Below are 18026 nucleotides of genomic sequence, written 5' to 3'. Positions count from 1 at the left end.
CAGCAGGAAGCTAATGTGGACACACAGCTTACAGATACCAGGATCAAAAGGTGTTCCCTAAGAAACAAAACCCAGAAATGTGACTCTGAAAAAAGGATTTATATAGAGTTTGGTAAGATCTGTTGTAGATCCACAGTAGTTGATCTCATGTATAGTGCCTGCAAAGCAGCAAAAGGTGGTGAAGTTCAGAGTCTTCATAAACACTAATTTCTTTTTAACAGCCAAAATGTGAGCAAAGACACATGATGAACTGTTCTAAGTTGGTGAATCAAAGGTGTTTTTTACATAATCTATTATATTGTAGGAAATAATGCTGCTGTAGTAAACCTTTAAGGCTTGGTGTACAAGATCCAAGCAAAAGAAGCTTACAGATGTGGTAGAAATTGTTATAACTAATGATAACTACTGGTTTTTAAAGAATATAAAGCCTTGTCATCAGTGCTTGAGGCTCTAGTTAATAATCAGAGATAAGAATGAAATGTAAACTAGAAAAGAATATTTCATTTCTGTCTATCTTAACTTTTCAGAACTTCCTTTTTATCTGGTGCTGACTGCTGCAAGAAACAAGATAGATGTTGTGCATAGTTTTTCTTCTTGTTCCTTCAAGAAAGGAATTGCTTCTTTCAACAGATAGTTTTCATTGCCTTTGTTTTGTCCTCATTACTTCTGCCAAGATCAAAGTATCTGAAAAAGATGGTTGAACATATTACTCTGAATTCCAGTTCAAAATTCTAAATACTAGCAGCTGTTTCATTTATAAAGTTAGAAATTAGAAGCTAAATCTTGGCTAATTAACTCTTAGTAGCTCTCTGTTATGAGTCACTGTATTATAAGTTTTATGCTGGAGCCATATAGATATTTATATAAAGAAATCATAATTTGGTAAAATGCTGCACAATTGAACTTGATTTTATCTGACGAAAGTTGAAAGCATCTACCTGTAGAAAGATCTAAGCATGCATGCTACCTTGAAAATAAACACTGAATCTGGCAAAGTCATCTTTGTTTGAATCATTTCAACCAGAGTAACAGCTGATTTGTTTTTAGGCTCTGATTCATCTGAAGAACTTTTTAAACAGGCAAGCAATACTGGGTAAGTCAAGGTGTTTAAGGAATTTTCTAAAGCCAGTAGTTCACCATTCTCATTCCTATGCTTTAGTTTCTTAGCGTAGGACTGATAGAATTCTTCAAGCTGACAAGTGATCTTCAAATTTGAGGGCATCAGGGTAGAATGGGTAGCTGACTGCCATCAGTTTGTCATATAATGTGCTTTAAAGCTGTTTTCTAAATGAAAAGCTCCTTACACAGACATTAGATCTTCAAGAGAAAAACGTACTCTGTTTAGAAAGATAATGTTAAAATTCAGGAATGTGGGAGGGATTCTTTTTTTAAAGAAAAGGCTTGAAACTGAAGGGACCTAGCTATGGTGAGTGTCAGTCATGCGGCCTGACTCCTCCAATAATTGCTTCAGAGAGGAAAAGTTAAGTGTCGTCTTCTATTGTGGTTTGCTCTGTAATGAAAGTATATTTCCCTTCCCAGCAGGCTAGGAGGCAACAAAGCACTCCAGATTTCATTTCAAGAAAAGCTGGAAGAACTTAAGAGTGCCAAGAAAGGGAATGAATATTCTTGTGATACGCAGCCTGACAAGCCAGGTACTGATGAAACGACTCCACCAGATGTCATAGGTGTGTTTGTTGTTTTCATGGCAAAAATGATGAAGCTTGGAAAAAAGGTCACAAGTTAACATTTTTATTTCATATGATTAAATATATATACTTGCAGTCTTGTATATTGTGGTTTTGTTGATGCCTACAGCTAGTGGCAGTATAATGCAAGACTATACCTGTAGACTAGGCACTTAAAATGTGGGTGTTCTGTGCACAGGAGCAGAAGGGAAGAAGGTAACTTGATTGAAGTGCAAAACTTATCCTATTCTACGCCAGCCATATTGCCCTTTATAATACAAGTTGATAGCACTGTCTGATAATTTATGTAAGAAGTTGGATGAGCACGTGTCACATGTAATTTGATCTTCCTTTCTCTAGAGGGAGATGTGTGCAGTGTAATATTCTGGTTTTGAGGGGAAATAAGAACAGTCCTTTTAAAACAAAGTAGCCATTAAGCTTGTTATTGTTCTTGTGTATGTAAAATAGGGCTTAATCATTTCTTATACCTTTAATCTTCAGATGAAAGTAATTTCTCAAAGGAAGGCTTGAGCAAGAAAAGCACCCAGAGCATCACTGAATACGCCAAACCTGGCCAAGTGAATATGACTGAATACCAGAGTTCTCCTTTAAATGTTCTTGCTGTAGACCTGCTCACAGAACAGTGTGACAGAATAGGGAATGCCAGTCCCTTAAGGAATGTGGACACATCTTTCTTTAAGAACACAAAAGAAATGGATGCTGAGCAAACTAAGTGCAATAGTAAAAGCAAAGAGCTTGACTTAAAAGATAGCTCAGAAAGTGGGTTGGATAAAAGCAAGGAAATAAATGTTGTAAAAAGTGTGGAAGCTGTGGAAATGTATGAAGCTGAGAATGATTCTTTCCATGAAAAAGCACTTCCTCTGGAGAAGGTACTTCAGCCAGAGACAGGTCATGGTGCTACGCTGAAGGAAGTCTCTAGGAAGAGACTGAAGCAAAGCATTCAGAAAGTCAATGAATGGTTTTCAAAAAAGAACAAGATTCTGTCTTCCAATTCTTCCCAGGATGATTCTGCTGGAGCAACTGATGTTTCAGATGAAGGAGATACGTGTTTATCAGATAAAGATTCCTGTATTTCAGAAAAGACTGACTCTATGGTAGATTCCATGGAAATTACAGTGGTTGAAGGAAACCAGAGGCGGTCAAAACAAACAGCAGATGACATCAAAGACAAAATATTTGGGAAAACATATAAGAGAGAAAGGAAGTCACATCCTCCTGTTACCTTGAGAGACGTTTTACCTACTACAACAAAAGATGATGTGGCTGCTGCTAAGTGCTTAAATAATTGCAGCAAAGATGGACTAAAACGAAAAAGAAGGACTGCCCGTGTCCTGCAACCTGAGGATTTCATCAAGAAAAAAGATACAGAAGAGGCAGATGGCTGCCCTCACAGTGTTAACTGGTGCCTCGGAGATGCTGAAGATAAAAAATGTGATGAAAGTTCTGCTGTTAATGAGAGTCACCTCTCTGAGAATAGAAAGGATAATACACTAGCAGAAGTTGAGGAAGGAGGAGGAGGCATACGGAAGAAAGCTACAGAAAAGGTAACTGGCAAGCACTGTGATGGGGAGGTAGAACTGAGTAACTGTGATCAGAAAAGCACTAAAAAAAGAAGTTCTGCAGCAAATAGATGCAGGCGTTCTACTAGAACCATGTGTGCTCTACAGTTAGTGGATAGAAACTCTGTTTCCCCTGATCCAGTTGAGCCACAGATTGATAGCTATCCAAGCAGTGAAGAACCAAGGAAAGCTGATTCCAAGCAAAGACAAGTCAGGTGCAGCAGGAGGCTTCAATTACTTTCTGAAGAAATTACAAACGAAACAGGAAAAGGAGTAGAAATTAAGGGACCAAGAAAGTTTGATAGTGATCATGAAGGATCTTTCTCTGGAGTCCAAAGAAATGTGTTGGTTCACGCTTCTGAATGCAAAGACTTGTGTGAGCCCCCAGGTACACTGAGTTACAGGCCACTCACTAATCTGAAGGGTGGTGATCTGGTAGCGAGTGAAATACAGATTAGCCTGAAGAATACATCTGACACTACAGAAGCTGGAAGAAGTCTCTTCAAGCCTACATCTTCATGTCAGCATTCGAACTGTAGTTCCTTTGCACCTGATGCAGGCTCTCAAGAGAGTGAAATACAAGATAGCCCTTTATTCCTACAGCCTCCTTCAATGGCTGCTGTGCAAACTGCTTCTCACCCAGCTCAAGACGGGACTGAATCATGTGCTACCTTTCCCCAGGATGTTGGATGTGATATGCAAAGTGTTCCAGGGGACTTCAAAACTGAAAAGCTGCCTATGGCTAAAAATGTTTTGGAATTGACTAAGGAAGCTGAAGACAGTGAGTTAGACACACAATATCTGCGAAATATAATCAGGCATTCAAAACGCCAATCATTTAGCCTTTATCCTACTCCTGTGAAGGTACATGCAGTAGAAGATCCTGCTTATGAAACTTTAAAGGTACCACGTGCTGATCAGGTAGAAAAGAAGCATAGCAAATATTCAAAACCAGAAAACTTGCAAGAAGAGAAAACAACTGCTGAAAGCTTGAGTAGGGTTTGTGAGGAAGAGAAACTTAAGACCTATGAATCTGCTTGCGTTAGTCCCGTGTCTTGCTTTGTTGACAGCACTGAATGTATATTCTCAGAGGATTATCAAGATGTTTCACAGGTTGCAAATCAAAGGACTCTGACACCAAAAAGAATGGGTACTTCTAGGACTGAAGACAAAAACAGATTGCAAAAAGGAGAGCAGGGAAATGAAAAGACAGTGTCAGCTGACATGGGGATAGAGAGCGAGTTGAGACAGAATCCAATGAAAAGTAGTAGAAGCCAAAGTGATCAGAGTAATACAGATGGGAACATTTTCAAAGGAACAGTTTTAAGCACAGTTGAAGTAAGCTTCAGTTCAGAAAGCAAACAAGCAGGAACAGCCAAAGCTGTTGATGGCAAAGGACCAATACTACATTTTCAGTCCAGATCAATGGTCTGTCCTGCAACTTGTCAGCAAAGGCCTACTGGACTCAGCTGCAAAGTCATTGGGAAAAAAAGCAGCAAAAGGGAAAGAAAACAAGTGAAGGGGAATGAAGAACAAGCAACCCAAACTGCTAGCACAGAGATGCCTGGGTGTTTAGTTACAGACGCTCCAGAAGAACCTCTTAAAGGGAGCAGTGATTTTACAGGTTTGTCTGAAACCCCTAATGGCTTACTGTGCTCTGATGACTCTGAAGAGAACACCAGCTTCTCTGAAACTGATAGGAGAGAGAGATCTGCTGTGTTTGTAAAAAGTGACAGTGCCCAAGCAAAAGAACTACACAAGAGCAACGTTAGTTCTCAGCCAAGATCTCAAGGTATTAAAAGATCTCGAAGAAGAACAGCACAGAAACTGCAATCTTCAGATGAAGAATCTAGTGAGGATGAAGATTTACCGTGTTTTCAGACATTAATATTTGGCAAATCAGTAAGCACTCCTTTGCAGATCGATAAACAAGTGACATCTGTGGTAGAGTCTTCAGTAAGTCCCATCACATTGCCTCACAGTCAGAGTCATGATGATAATATGCAGAGAATGCCTGAAGCTGCCCTAAGTAGTGGGTGCATTTCACCAAGTCAGGAGTCAGAGTGCTCTGTCAACTTATTTTCTTCTCAGTCCAACATGTCTGAAGAATCAATTGATCAAGCACAAGAGCTGAAGAAACCTTTAATACAAGCAAATACATCCAAACAAGTGAGTAATGTAAATGAGAATAAAGAAACTTCCCAAAGTTGTGATGGAGAGTTGAAGAGAAACAAAACTAACTTCAAAGGTGAATGCCAAGAAGACCCGAACACGGGAGCAAACTTGGGTAGGAACCAAGATTTTTATCTCTGCATCTATGTTTGTAATGTAATTGCACCTAAGTTTTTGGTGTTTGCATGGGAACTTTGTTCTGTATGAATGTGGTGCTTTCTCTTTTAAAGGAACGTATCAGCCTTGAACAATCAAACAAAAGCCCTCTGATTTATTTCTTAAAATTTGAGTTCTGCCAGTATTCTTTGTTCAAAGCAAAACTTCATAAAAATTAATGCTCAGACTCAGTCCAGCTTCTGGTGCCCAGTTTGAGTGAAGTGCTGGCTTTCTTACTGCAATGTGATACTTGCATCTGTCAGCAACATCTTGTAAAGCCTACCTAATCTGTTTCCTGGGATGAAATGTTTGCTGAAATTGACTGGAGAATTTTGTAGTGTTTATTTTGACCTCTATGGCTTTCATAAATACTTTTAACTCTTTCATCACTATTGAAACACTCTGAGTTATCTTTACTTTTGTTGGGTTATTGTTTTTGTCTTTAACTCGGCTTTCTCTTCCATGTTCTTCAAGGTGAAGCATCTGGTTATGACAGTGAAACAAGTTATGTAGAAGATTCATGTGGACCATTCTCTCAGGGTGAAATCCTTACTACACAGGTAAGTGAGTGTATGCACTAAATTCTGAAAGTGGTTTGCATGCTAAGTTATAAGCAAGTACATGAAAGCTGTGAGGTCAGCGTAATAGGAAATTGCTTTCATTGTAATTCTTTCTATTGCTAGATTGCTTCCAAGAGCGTAATTGAGGAAGACTCATAGAACTGCTTCAATGCCATTATTTATCCAACTTTGCTTTCCTACATTCTAATAGCCACAACTTGTTATGTGGTATTGATTACAGTGCTTAACTGTGAGAGATGTGAGCTAATTAATCTCCACACTTGAACAATGCTGGAAACCTCAGCTTCCTGTATTTAAAAGCTTCACTGATAGGAATTCAGAATGATTGGTGTTAAGATGGAGACTTGCCTTCTCAGGGTAAAGAGTAAAGCAAATCATTCTGCATTAGAATACTATAGCTATAAGACCAAACAGGTAGTGTCCAGTGAAAGGCATATCTAGCACAGTGTGCTCCTTGCACAATATGTTTTCTCTACTATTAATTTCCTGATTACAGCTTAATGGTCTGACTTTATGTATTGAGTGATTGGTATAGGGATCTTCTGGTTGGTGGCTTTTTCTTTAGGTGTTTTGATTTGGTTTTGGTTTTTTTTTTTCTGTCCTCTAACTTCAGGGTATATCTTATGTCAAATCTCTCACTTCAGCATTAACAGCCCTATGGGTTTTAATGTATATCAGAGAAGACTGAAGTTCACTGATAGAGATTCTAGGATATTCCTAGGTTGGATGGAACAGTGGCAGCATGGATCAGTGGGGAGTCTTGGTTTGTTGTGTGGCAAGGGTTTTCTGTTTGAGAGCTTTTTATTAATTCAGTAGCAAGGAGGTTCCACATGGTGCCAGTGCTGGAGTACAAATATTCAGTGCTGTGGAATCATCTTTATCCTGCATGGTGAAGGTTTTAGGATTTTAGAAGGATCCTTTGAAGCCTTGAGCTCTTCTTACAAGGAGGTGTATATGGCATGTTTTTAGTAGAGAGCATTGTCATTTTTGAGAAAGTAAGGAAAAGTAGGATGAAATACTTTATTCCTTTTGCACAGTCTTTGGGGCTTTCCAATAGTGGTGGAAAGTGCAGAGGCTCAATACTTGATGTTCATTATTAAATTTTAAATTAAGTGGCTAATGAGAACTAATACAGTTGTGGCAAAATAACTTTCAAAGAAGTCTGTTCTTCTTCCCTCCTTTCCCTTGCTGACTGATTAAACTCTGGTGAACAGCAAAATGACTGTGGTTGTTTGGAGGTTTTTTTGGGGTGGGTTTTTTGGTTGGTTGGTTTGGGTTTTTTTTGCTTTTGCCGTTATGTGGTACAGTAGAAGCACTACCATCACCTCTTGAACAGGTGGTAAGAACTTATTAAAATAATTTTGCTGGTTTTAATTTTCAAGTATTTCTTTAAAGAAATTAACCTTACTGTTTAAAACAAAGTTTTCTAACGTTGGCACATTTGTGCATCCTTTGCAGCAGAAGAGTGCTATGCAAAATAACCTAAAAAAACTTCAGCAAGAAATGGCTGTACTTGAAGCAGCGCTGAAGCAGCATGGAAGTCAGGACTGTGAACCTTTACCTAGCCATAGGAAACTGCCACATTCCAATAGTGAAGGAATACTTGGAATGGAACAAATGAGACAAGAAAGAGGTAAATAGCAATTAAAACCTTTCCCAGCTTTCTACAGACAGTTGTGTGACTAGTAATAGTTTTTTCCCTCTACCACAAATTACAGTGTTAATTTAAAACTGATGTGCTAGCAGAACTTTATCTAACTCCAGCTGTTCAGTGAGACATGCATGTCTTATTTATAACTTAGATACTACACTTCAAAAAATTCCTGTTACACATTTATGTCAGATTACATGGTGTAATTGTGTGAGTAGGCCTTGTGGCTTGGCACTGCTAATCCATGTTGCTGTTCTGGCAGTTCCAGTTGTACTCCTGTTTTCTTTCACTGGAATGGGTTAAGGGACTGGGAGAGTGGCTGAACACCCAAAAGGACTTGGCCTCTGGTGCTGTGGTAGAAATTGTACCTTAGCATGTCAGAAAGTAGTTTAACACTAAGAGACTGGTACAATCCATGCTTAGTTAACAAACCTCATTGGATTGCATAGCATTCAACCTTACTGCAGTTTGAGAATATTATTTCATAAGGAGGGCTTTGAAATGTGATATTTCTAAGCCCAGTAGGCCAAATCTGTAAGATAACTATAAATAGACTGCTTGAAGGTGAAGTCAGTAAATAAAGGGTTAGTTTCCTTCAGAGGGGAAAGCTACCTAAAATAATTTCATTAACAGTACACATTTTTATTATGCTAGGATATGGATTTCTAACTCAAAAATTTAAACTGGTGAGTTACTGATGGTTTGATAACAGTTACAGGCATCTTCAGCTAGCAAATAAATGCCTCTCTTCTGCTTGTGAACAGATACAGTAACATGTTGAGGGTGTTCCTGAACAAACTGCACTAAGTAGTGTAAAATTGCCTTTGACCTATCTTATATCCTGCTTTTTCCACCTAGAACATAGCTGATAGCTTAGTTTTGTAGATTATTTGATATGTGAAATAAACTGTAATTTAGCTATGCTTCAAATGGCTTAGAATTTTATGTACATTTCTGTTTTGGGATGCTTTCCTCTCTAAAGTGTATCTTGATTGAGATTTTAGAGAATGCTTGACTTTTACCTGAAGAAACAATGAAGAACAGTTGCTTTTATTTTGCCTGTTTAAGAATTATTTTTCTTTTTTAAAGGGGCAGAGTCAACCTCAGAAGGAAACTCTGAAATTCGTCAATGCAGCGGTTCAAAGGGATTTTCAGCCAATGATTTCCATTTTATGCCAGATGATTCTCTCAACAGTAAATTCAAAGAGTCAGAAAAAAGGTACATGTTTTCTACTTCTGTTCGATTTTTTTTTTTTACTTTATTTTTTAAAAATGAGGAAAAGAAAAAAAAATCTTGAAATGAACACCTTTCAGCTTTTGAGCAACTGCAGTGGCTTAGCGGTTACTGCATGGTTGTGATACTTAATAGTAAAAATGGTATTAAAAGCAATTTCTCTCTCTCAAGGTGCCCAGAATTGTTGCTTCCATCTTCTAAATCCTGTTTGGTAAAGAGACCAAATTTGGAGAAAGGCCTTCAGCGTGGCCGTGGTGTGAAGAACAAAGCTCCTTCTGAAAGGACAAAACCTGTGCAGGAAGCAGCGCAAGAATATCGTCAGTGTCAGCTTGATGCAGGTGACGTTTAAGAGGGATCCAACATATTTTGATTTCTGTTTTTTTGTTTTTTACATACCAGCAAGATAAAACTTTTTTCTTATAAATCAAGGAACTGAATGTATATATTCCTGGTCAATTTAAAAATGTTACTTATTGTTTGGTAGCCCAACTGTATAGCTGCACATCAGGATGGGGTTGGACAACATTCAGTAATGGGAGTTATGATTCGCATACGAGCTCTTGACAGATATTTCTGTCAAGTTTCACAGCTGTTCTAGTGTCTCAGCTAGAGATCAGGAAAAAGTTATGATAGAGGCAAAGATTAAATAATAAATAAGGAAAGAAAGTGACTGCAGCATTTAAACTTTAAAGGTGGAGCAACAGCCTTCCACCATGACTGCAAGAAGGGTGAAATTGTTTTAAGGAGTAACTTATCTTTTTCTTCAGAAAGTGCAGATGAGCAGAAATCTGGGACTAGGCTGAGCACCTCATCTGCCTTATCAAAACTCTCTGGAAATGTGACCAGGTATCCGAATAACTCTTCCTCCTCTGGAAGGCTTCTTAACCCTCAAACTGCAGAAGCAACAAATGGTTCTGTTGTAGCTCAGAATGCCAATAAAAGCTGTACTCAAGAAAGTAAATTGAAGAGAAGCGTGTGTTTTCCTACATCTGTTCTGCACAATCCAGCTGGGAAGGAAAATGCTGCAAGTCCAGTTGTGACTAGTGGGAAAGAAATGTCAATTGTGGCATCAGGTCTGAATCAAAGTGAACATGTAAGTGTATTTCACAAGTTTTAGAGATGACTTATAGTCATTCCAGATTACCACTGTAGTCATCAACGTAGATCTCATATAATGGGAACTGATCAGTAATACAGCAGCTCAAGTCAAACATTCACTCCTAAAAATATGAAGATGCTGCCTGTGAACGGCACTACTAAGCTTAGTTTGAACTTTCTAAATTGCTGCCTACTGTTGTAAGATGAAAAACACATTATTCCAAAGCAAGAGGACTTGGGGCTTGGAGGCCAGAGGGCTGTTTGGTTGGTTCCCTTAATGTTTTCAGATTGTTTCTTTACCCAAATCCTAATCCATAGTGAGGTTTTTTGTAATTAATCAATTCTGAATTGCTAATAAGCCTGTTTCTATGATCCATTTCCAGAAGGAGATGGCTTTTGGTTTATAAACTACTGTCTGAGAGCTGCTCTTTACTTTAGCCTGGTGAATGATGCCAAAATTATTGACTTTTAAGGAAATGTACATTCTGTGTGCCAACACAAATAAAAGTATTACTTTGCAGTAACTCTTTTATTATGTTGTACTCTTATAAACTGGAGTTGTTTGGGGTTTTTGATCTGTTTTGCTAGCTGTTAATTTCCTTAACTACTTTTTAGTTGGTGGTCCAGAAGTTTGCAAGAAAAACTCGAAGCACTTTATCTAGTCAGATTGCTGAAGGAACAACCCATGTCATAATGAAAACAGGTTTGTTGAGAGAAGTGAATAAATCCTATATTTACACACCATATAGAATTTTAATTCAAGGCTTACCGACAAGCAGACTGTTTGGTAATAAATTTGAATAAGTTTTTGAGGAGAAGGTATTCATTGTTTTTCTCTATCACAATTTTTTTTCTTTAAACTTGGGAAGTTTTCTTGTTCTATTTCACAGAATCAGAGTGGGGTTATGTTTTGTTTCCTTGTGTGATACATTCTAAATGTTTTTAAAAAATTTCTCGTTAATAGAAAACTGGAAGTGAGATTTAACTGTGTATATGTAAGTGATGGTAGTTGGTAGTGAAGGTGTGCTTCTGTAGGAACAAAACAGCACTACCATTTCATCATAACTGATTTGTGTGCTTAAATTAGTTTTTGCTCTTTGATAGAGCTCAAGAATTCCATTATTAAAAAGCTTGAAGGGACTCTATAGAAATTTGAGTACAATACTGCAGTTTCAAATTTGACAGATGTATTGGATCCTCCTACAGATAGCATTATATTGACTTGAGAAAAGCATAGCATTCTTCAGTAAAATGAAGTTACTATGTTGCTGTGTCTAGGCATAAGTTATATTTAAGTACCCTACTGAACCCAGCTTTTAACCAACTTTTTTTTAAAGCAAAATATTTTGAGCCAAATCTGGATGTGAGTATGCTAAATACTGTGCTTGTGTTTTGCTTCATAGCAACACTTTTATCTGGCTTATACTGGGATATGATCTATTATATAAGCCTTTCTTGCTTTTGAAAACCAGTGTAGAAAAGGAGCCAGAAAATCCTGTTACTTCGAATCTATGGACTCAGTTTTTCTTTCACTTCAGGAAGTGTATTATAGACACCATGTCCATATGGTTTTGGAGAGGTAGGTCGTTCTGTCTTCACAGAAATAGAGATAGGGTAAACTGCCTTCCGAAGCTGTGCCTGTTCTGGTAGAGTAGAAGATGATCTTAAATATCATCTAGTCATCTGAAAGCATAAGCTGACATAAGCCACCGAATCCTACTGTTAATGTCCTCTGTCTTCACTAGTATTCATGCTTTTTCTTGCCTCATCTTTACTGAATAACTAAAAAGGGATCTAAAGGTTGTGCATGTCATTAGTTTCTACTCAATTCCTTCAGTTTAGTAGAATCAGAGCACTGGAATTTCAGAACCTTTCTGCAGACGGTCTTGATATTTTACTGCTGCACTTAGCAAAAACAACCTTTGCTTTTAAGTGCAAATACCTGAGCCGGTCTTGTTTTGTTTTTACTCTAATCGTAAAACTGAATGAGATCTTATTCTTGTTTGCTTTGCAGATAAGGAGCTGGTGTGTGAACGGACACTGAAGTACTTTCTGGGTATTGCAGGAAGAAAATGGGTAGTTAGTTATCAATGTAAGTATAACTTCTTTTGGAGCTAAGAGGTCTCTGCCCTTCTACCACAAATATGCTCTTCACTTGTTCCAGTGAAAAAATAAATTTAAAAAATCTCTTCATGTCTTGACACTTGGTGTTTTGCAGTTTCTCCTAAATACCTTAAATTAAACTTTTAAAATATATAAACCCCAAACAAAGAGTAACATCAAGCTTCTTATGAAAACCTTTCCTGCTCTCAAATAACCAGGGTGTAGGGGTTTTCCCTACCCTGAAAAAAAGCTTTTCTTCCCTCTTAATTGAAATCTTTGAGATGCATGGAAACAATTAGTGCAAAATTGATATTTTTAAAAGGTAACAACAACAACATCTTTAAGTCCTCTTAGTGATCTTTCCATACTCAATTTTCCTTAGTACACATACCTTCAATTTAATATAGCAATGAAGTCAGATTGTTGGCAGTGGAACAGCAATTTTGCTGGATAAAATGACTTGTTCTGTTCTGATCTTTTTATTTAGGGGTAATTCAGTCTTTTAAAGAAGGAAGGATACTGGATGAGGTAGGTCTTTTAATAGTGAAATGTCAAATGTGTAACCAATGCTGTTGATCTTGTCAGATGCTGCAGGGGTTTCATTACTGCTCTCCATTTTTCTTAAAGCCTTTAATTAAATTTCTGCACACACTTAATTGTAAGGTTTTCAGTTCTGCATCCTGACAGCTCCTTCCTGCTCTGATGCAGAACTCTGACCAGGAAAGTGTTCTCAGTCTCTGACTTCTCATTGCTTGTTTATGTTCTGTTCCAGGAGAACTTTGAAGTTAGAGGAGATGTAATCAATGGGAGAAACCACCAGGGTCCTAAGAGGGCTAGACTGTCCCTGACTGAAAAGGTATGAGCACGTAGGGGGTAAAAATCCTGTCCTGCTCTGACTGCTTCATATATGTGGCTATTCTAGCTGAATATCTTCTTCCAATTTCTCTGCTCTTCTGTATATACAGAGTTGTAAACATTTTTATATGTGAAAGGTGAACTCTGTCAGCAGCAGAGCAGATATGTTCAAGTGACTTGCTATCCTTGTGGTGAATGCTATCTTTTTATAACGTTGGTGTAGGATTGTGCAGGGTTGGGAGTTTTTTATGTTCTTTTCCTTTGTGGGTTACTAAAAGCTTCAGATATACCTTGTGAAACAGTGATAGCTTGATAACCAGTCCTAGAAGTGCAATGAAACCAGCATGTTAAGTATTGTCCTTCAAAGATACCACGTGTTCCTTCTTTTTCAGATCTTTAAAGACTTTGAGATCTGTTGCTATGGACCTTTCACTGATATGACTACAGGTGTGTCATTTTAGTGGAATTAAATGAACTCTTAGCATAAAAAATACTTGGAGGAGGGCTGTGTGTGTTTACCAAAGTTTTACATTTGACCTCTTCTTGGATACTCTTGTACATCTTTTATGCTGAAACTTTCAAAATACCTACATGAGGTATCGTGTGGGTAAAGGACTTTACCCAGCTCTGTCTCCAGATAGAATGGAAATGGTGTTCTCTTTTATTTGGATGTCCTCAGAGAACTGGTCTGGCAATTTTGCTGTATTTTGGAACAGGCCTTTTGTCTACTTTATCTGTGATTCTCTAGCAATGAAGGAAAAGCATTAATATCACACTGTCTGGTAGTTGCTTTTGATGCTATGGAACATAGCTATTTCAGCATTTTTTCTTCTTAGCAAACAGTTCCTAAGTATGGTTTTCCTAGCAGCTGACATTCCTCAGTGTAATCTTCTCTAGCAGCAGTTATTAAAAGTGAAACACACAACAAATCCAGAAGCTTATATACAAGGCAAAAGCTGGGTGGGATAGCTTCTTTTTGTTAGTTTAAAACTGAGTAAAGCGTAGTAGATGTTTTGAAAATTTAAGCTAGAATTTTTCTATTTACAATATTTGTATCTCTCTTCCCATTCTTGTAGCTTCTTCCGCGGGTACTTTCCAGTTTGTCCAATATAACTTTATTTTTGACTAAATGAAATATCCTCACATCTCTTGACATTTACAATAATTACTGCAGAGGATGCAGTGCTTTCACCTGCAGCAGTGATCATCAATTATGACTCTTATAATTGAGATACTTATTTATATTCTTCACTATCAATTCAACAAATTGGTGGAAATTAAATACTTTGGCTACTTCTGTTAATGAGAGATAATCACAGTTCTAACTTCTGATTTTTAGTTTTAATTTCATGTCTTACATCTTTATGATAAGAGGAGATAATTTGTAGTGACTTTCTCTAAGTTTTGGCCATGTGGTGCTTTGCCTTTTCAGGATTTTGGTTTGGTTTGGTTTAGTCCTGTCTGAGGGTGAGGGAAGAGCGAGTTGATGTTCTTCAGCAGGCTAGAAAGTGAAAGGACTTACTCCCTACTAAGACTTACAAACTGCTATCATTTGAACACAATGTATCTTGGAATAAACACCAGGGCTTAGGGAATAGTATCAATTTCAATGTAATATGAAACATTGCAGTAATTGACTTTATCTGATTTCTTCAGAACACCTAGAATGGATGGTGGAGCTTTGTGGTGCCTCTGTAGTAAAGCAGCTTCATCTGTTCACACACACAACTGTAAGTGCTAATGGATGTTACACTTAACATAGCAAGCGAGTATAGTTATGCAATACACGTGTTGGAAGATTACATGGTCTTCATGGGCTTGGCAAAGACTGCTGTGTACAGGTACGTTAGGGAGATCCGTCTGCACAGTGACAGCACCAAGCTCCATGGCAGCAGTTCTTGTGTTCTGGGCTCTGACTAATCTGTACTAGATGACAGCCTAATCTGTAGTGGAGAACTGATCAGAGTGCTGTGTGTAGGCCTGCAGGCCAGATAGCCAAAATCTCAGCTAAAATGGCTGTGAGCCTCACCAGCACAGAAAGCCTTTAGTGCCTTGACTTAGTCACAGCATTTTTGTGAGAAAGCACAGGAAAATCTTAGGAACTAATATCTTTCTCCATCTACTGCCACTTCTTGAAGTTCTCTCTGAAATGCCGTGAAGCAGAGTTAGCTCAGTTATTGCTCTCTGCATAGAGGTGTGAGTGTGACTTAATGGCAGACAGATAACAGTGGCATTTTAATTTTCTGATCTTGAAACCCTAGAATTCTACTGCTGTCGTGGTTGTGCAGCCAGATGCTTGGATGGAAAACACGGATTACAGAGGTAAGACAACGCTGTCATGGAATGTTTTATGGTACACATTGAATGTCTTTATCACCTCAGTCCTTTTAATAGTTAAATATCAGAGTTTTGTAGAGGGATCAAAATCCTGCTGCACCTGGAGATGGAGGTATGTCTTGGAAGAAAAATCTGGAAGGGCAAGCGATATTATTTCAAGGATCAGCAATAGAGCCTTAAGGCGTAGTCTGGCAGTCAAATCGTATTCCTGGCTCAGTTGTCCTGCGTATCATCAGCTTTACAGACACTGCTCTGTTTGGAGGTAGTTTCTAAAAGGTGAGGAAGCTTGCCCATGGAGGACTAGTAAGATCTAGGAGAAAGCCTCAGATGGGACAAGATTCCCTTGGTCTGGGAAGGATATCTAGCTACAAAGGCAAAGCTGTATCTGTTAATGCTTCCTTTTTTTTAATCATAATGCTCCAGAGAAACCACGTGGCTTTGAAAGTGCAAGTGTTCCAGACTAATTTACATTGAGTTAGTGAGAGTTCTGGGATGAATGGGAGCTAGTTAGGCTACAGTGGAGTTCAACAAAAAAATGGAGCAGAAGGATGATGTAAAGACAGCTGTTTTCATGGCACTGGGAAAATGACAAAATAAAGGAAGAGATCATGAAGCAGTGAAGAACAGCCTGGGAGCACTTCAGTAATTTTCTGTTGCTTCTCTCTTAATGAGCCTCTGCTTGTCACATGCTCAGTATGCCTGAGCAGACAGGAACTGAGGCTTTGTCACTAAGGTACTGAATTAAAAGATAACAAGGACTGCACTCGTTGTTTGTCATGTTTATTCTGTTGTGTTCAAAACTTCCTGCCTGCCTGTTTGCCAAACAGCTCTTCATTTTGGAGTAGAGCCACATCACTGGTTTTACACTTGGGTTTTTATCAAGGCCTTTAAAATGTCAAAGATAAAGCAAATAGCTTAATCTGAAAGCTCACCTTAAGCTTGTTCAGACTCATTGATAAGTTTTATTGTCTGTGTCTTTGTCTTACAGCAATCCAACAAGAGAACAACGTTGCCATGGTGACTCGCGAGTGGGTGTTGGACAGTGTTGCCTGCTATGAGTGCCAGAAGCTGGATGCTTACCTTGTGTCCTAGGGGCGATCTGCAGGTTTTTTTCCATTGCTCAGAAATTCTCATCAGTGCTGATAGTTTGGCAATTATTTTAAGGACTGAGAACATTTAAGTCACTTATTCAGAGATTATGTGCATGTAGTGTTCTTGTTCAGAGTAAAGTAACTACATTTTTATTACCGATAAAGTTACTTGAACAACTTTACCATATAAAGATGGAACTACCCACTGTTCTTTAAAGATTATAATGTCTAATTTCAAAATAGTCATTTCAATTAAGGTAAAAGAGATTTGAAAAGTTACAAGATGTAGAACACAGCCTCCTCACAGAAATGGTGATGTATTATTTATCACTGTAGCCAGTTCCTGTTCATATCCTTAAGGACATTTTGAATACTGTCATTTAAGAGTAATATTGAGCTCAGGGCTTGAATTAAAACATACTTGCACTCCTGAGTAACCTCCATATTTTAATTTTGCATTAATGCATACCATGAAGAAGGGTGTATGCCAATACAATGGAATATTATTCTGTGATTTCTGATGGATCAACCTGGTCAATCTTAGGCCATTAGATTATAGCTGTGTTGAAAACTATACAAACACTCTTCTGTTGTGTATATAAAAGTGCCAGCTTGCCCTAACCAGGAAATTCATCCACAAGTACAGCCCGTGAAAAGATAAAAACAGATGCACTTTAGTATCCCAGAGACTTATAATCCACCCTATAGAAATCTGCTTCTAATAGTCCCTGCCTGCAAAAGGAGACTGCAATGAAAATAAAATGCTTTTTATGGAAGAAAATATGTTGCTTGTTTCTGTTGCTAAGCAATTCAACTTCATAAGTAATTTTGTACTTTCAGAGCAGAAAGAGAACTTGTTTTTCATAAAGTTGTTGTTTAATGAAAAAAAATGTAGCTTAGTTCAGAGAATTGTTCAGTGCTCAGATGCTGCTAGGTTGTCTTAAGTTACAGAAAGTATGCTGACAAATACTGGAATGCTCAGAGGAAATAAAATTATTTTGGCAAGTATTTAATTGTTTAGCTCTTTTGTGAATCAGTCACCCTGACTCTGCATTGGGGCATATATGAAAACAACATCAAGTCCAGGTCCTGCCATGGAGGAAGGGAGTGGAGACTTAGTGGAAGAGGTTGAAAATGTGAATTAGAATTTCAGAGCTGGAAGCAGAATTGTAATTTCCATCAACCTGAGAAGCAAATCTGTTATCAAGCATCTTGCAGTTGCCAAGTGGAGGCAAACATCTAACCAGGCATTGCTACTGGTAGTGTAAGTGCTGGAGGCATTTGCTCAGCTGACATAATTTCTTTCCTTCTATGTGACAATATTTTGTAACTATTGAGGCTGTTCAGCACAGCCTCACCTTCAGATCGGTGCCGCTCTTATCTCTCGAGCCCACATTGGTTGTTTTGTGGGTTGGTTTTTTTTGTCTATCATCTACATTTCAAAAGATAGCTGGGGGGACAACTAAATGCTGCCTGTTAGGTG

The 18026-nt window shown here is 38.1% G+C and overlaps 1 protein-coding gene across 1 annotated transcript in view; it reads left to right on the top strand.

The window, feature by feature from the left end:
- The window catches only part of BRCA1 (breast cancer 1, early onset), a 20185-nt gene extending 3641 nt beyond the window's left edge, over window positions 1-16544 (top strand). The window contains exons 6-21 of the mRNA XM_010180197.1: window positions 4-112; window positions 1048-1093; window positions 1543-1685; window positions 2187-5552; window positions 6068-6153; window positions 7633-7806; window positions 9226-9397; window positions 9827-10152; window positions 10773-10860; window positions 12172-12249; window positions 12748-12788; window positions 13033-13116; window positions 13508-13562; window positions 14772-14845; window positions 15377-15437; window positions 16441-16544. Of these exons, the coding sequence (XP_010178499.1) occupies window positions 4-112; window positions 1048-1093; window positions 1543-1685; window positions 2187-5552; window positions 6068-6153; window positions 7633-7806; window positions 9226-9397; window positions 9827-10152; window positions 10773-10860; window positions 12172-12249; window positions 12748-12788; window positions 13033-13116; window positions 13508-13562; window positions 14772-14845; window positions 15377-15437; window positions 16441-16544 (5007 nt within the window). The remainder of the gene's footprint in view (window positions 1-3; window positions 113-1047; window positions 1094-1542; window positions 1686-2186; window positions 5553-6067; window positions 6154-7632; window positions 7807-9225; window positions 9398-9826; window positions 10153-10772; window positions 10861-12171; window positions 12250-12747; window positions 12789-13032; window positions 13117-13507; window positions 13563-14771; window positions 14846-15376; window positions 15438-16440) is intronic.
- The last annotated feature ends 1482 nt before the right edge of the window (window positions 16545-18026 follow it).

This window comes from Mesitornis unicolor, unplaced genomic scaffold, assembly GCF_000695765.1.
Source record: "Mesitornis unicolor isolate BGI_N332 unplaced genomic scaffold, ASM69576v1 scaffold38992, whole genome shotgun sequence".
Classification (NCBI taxonomy): domain Eukaryota; kingdom Metazoa; phylum Chordata; class Aves; order Mesitornithiformes; family Mesitornithidae; genus Mesitornis; species Mesitornis unicolor.
This window is presented reverse-complemented; position numbering and strand designations above follow the sequence as displayed.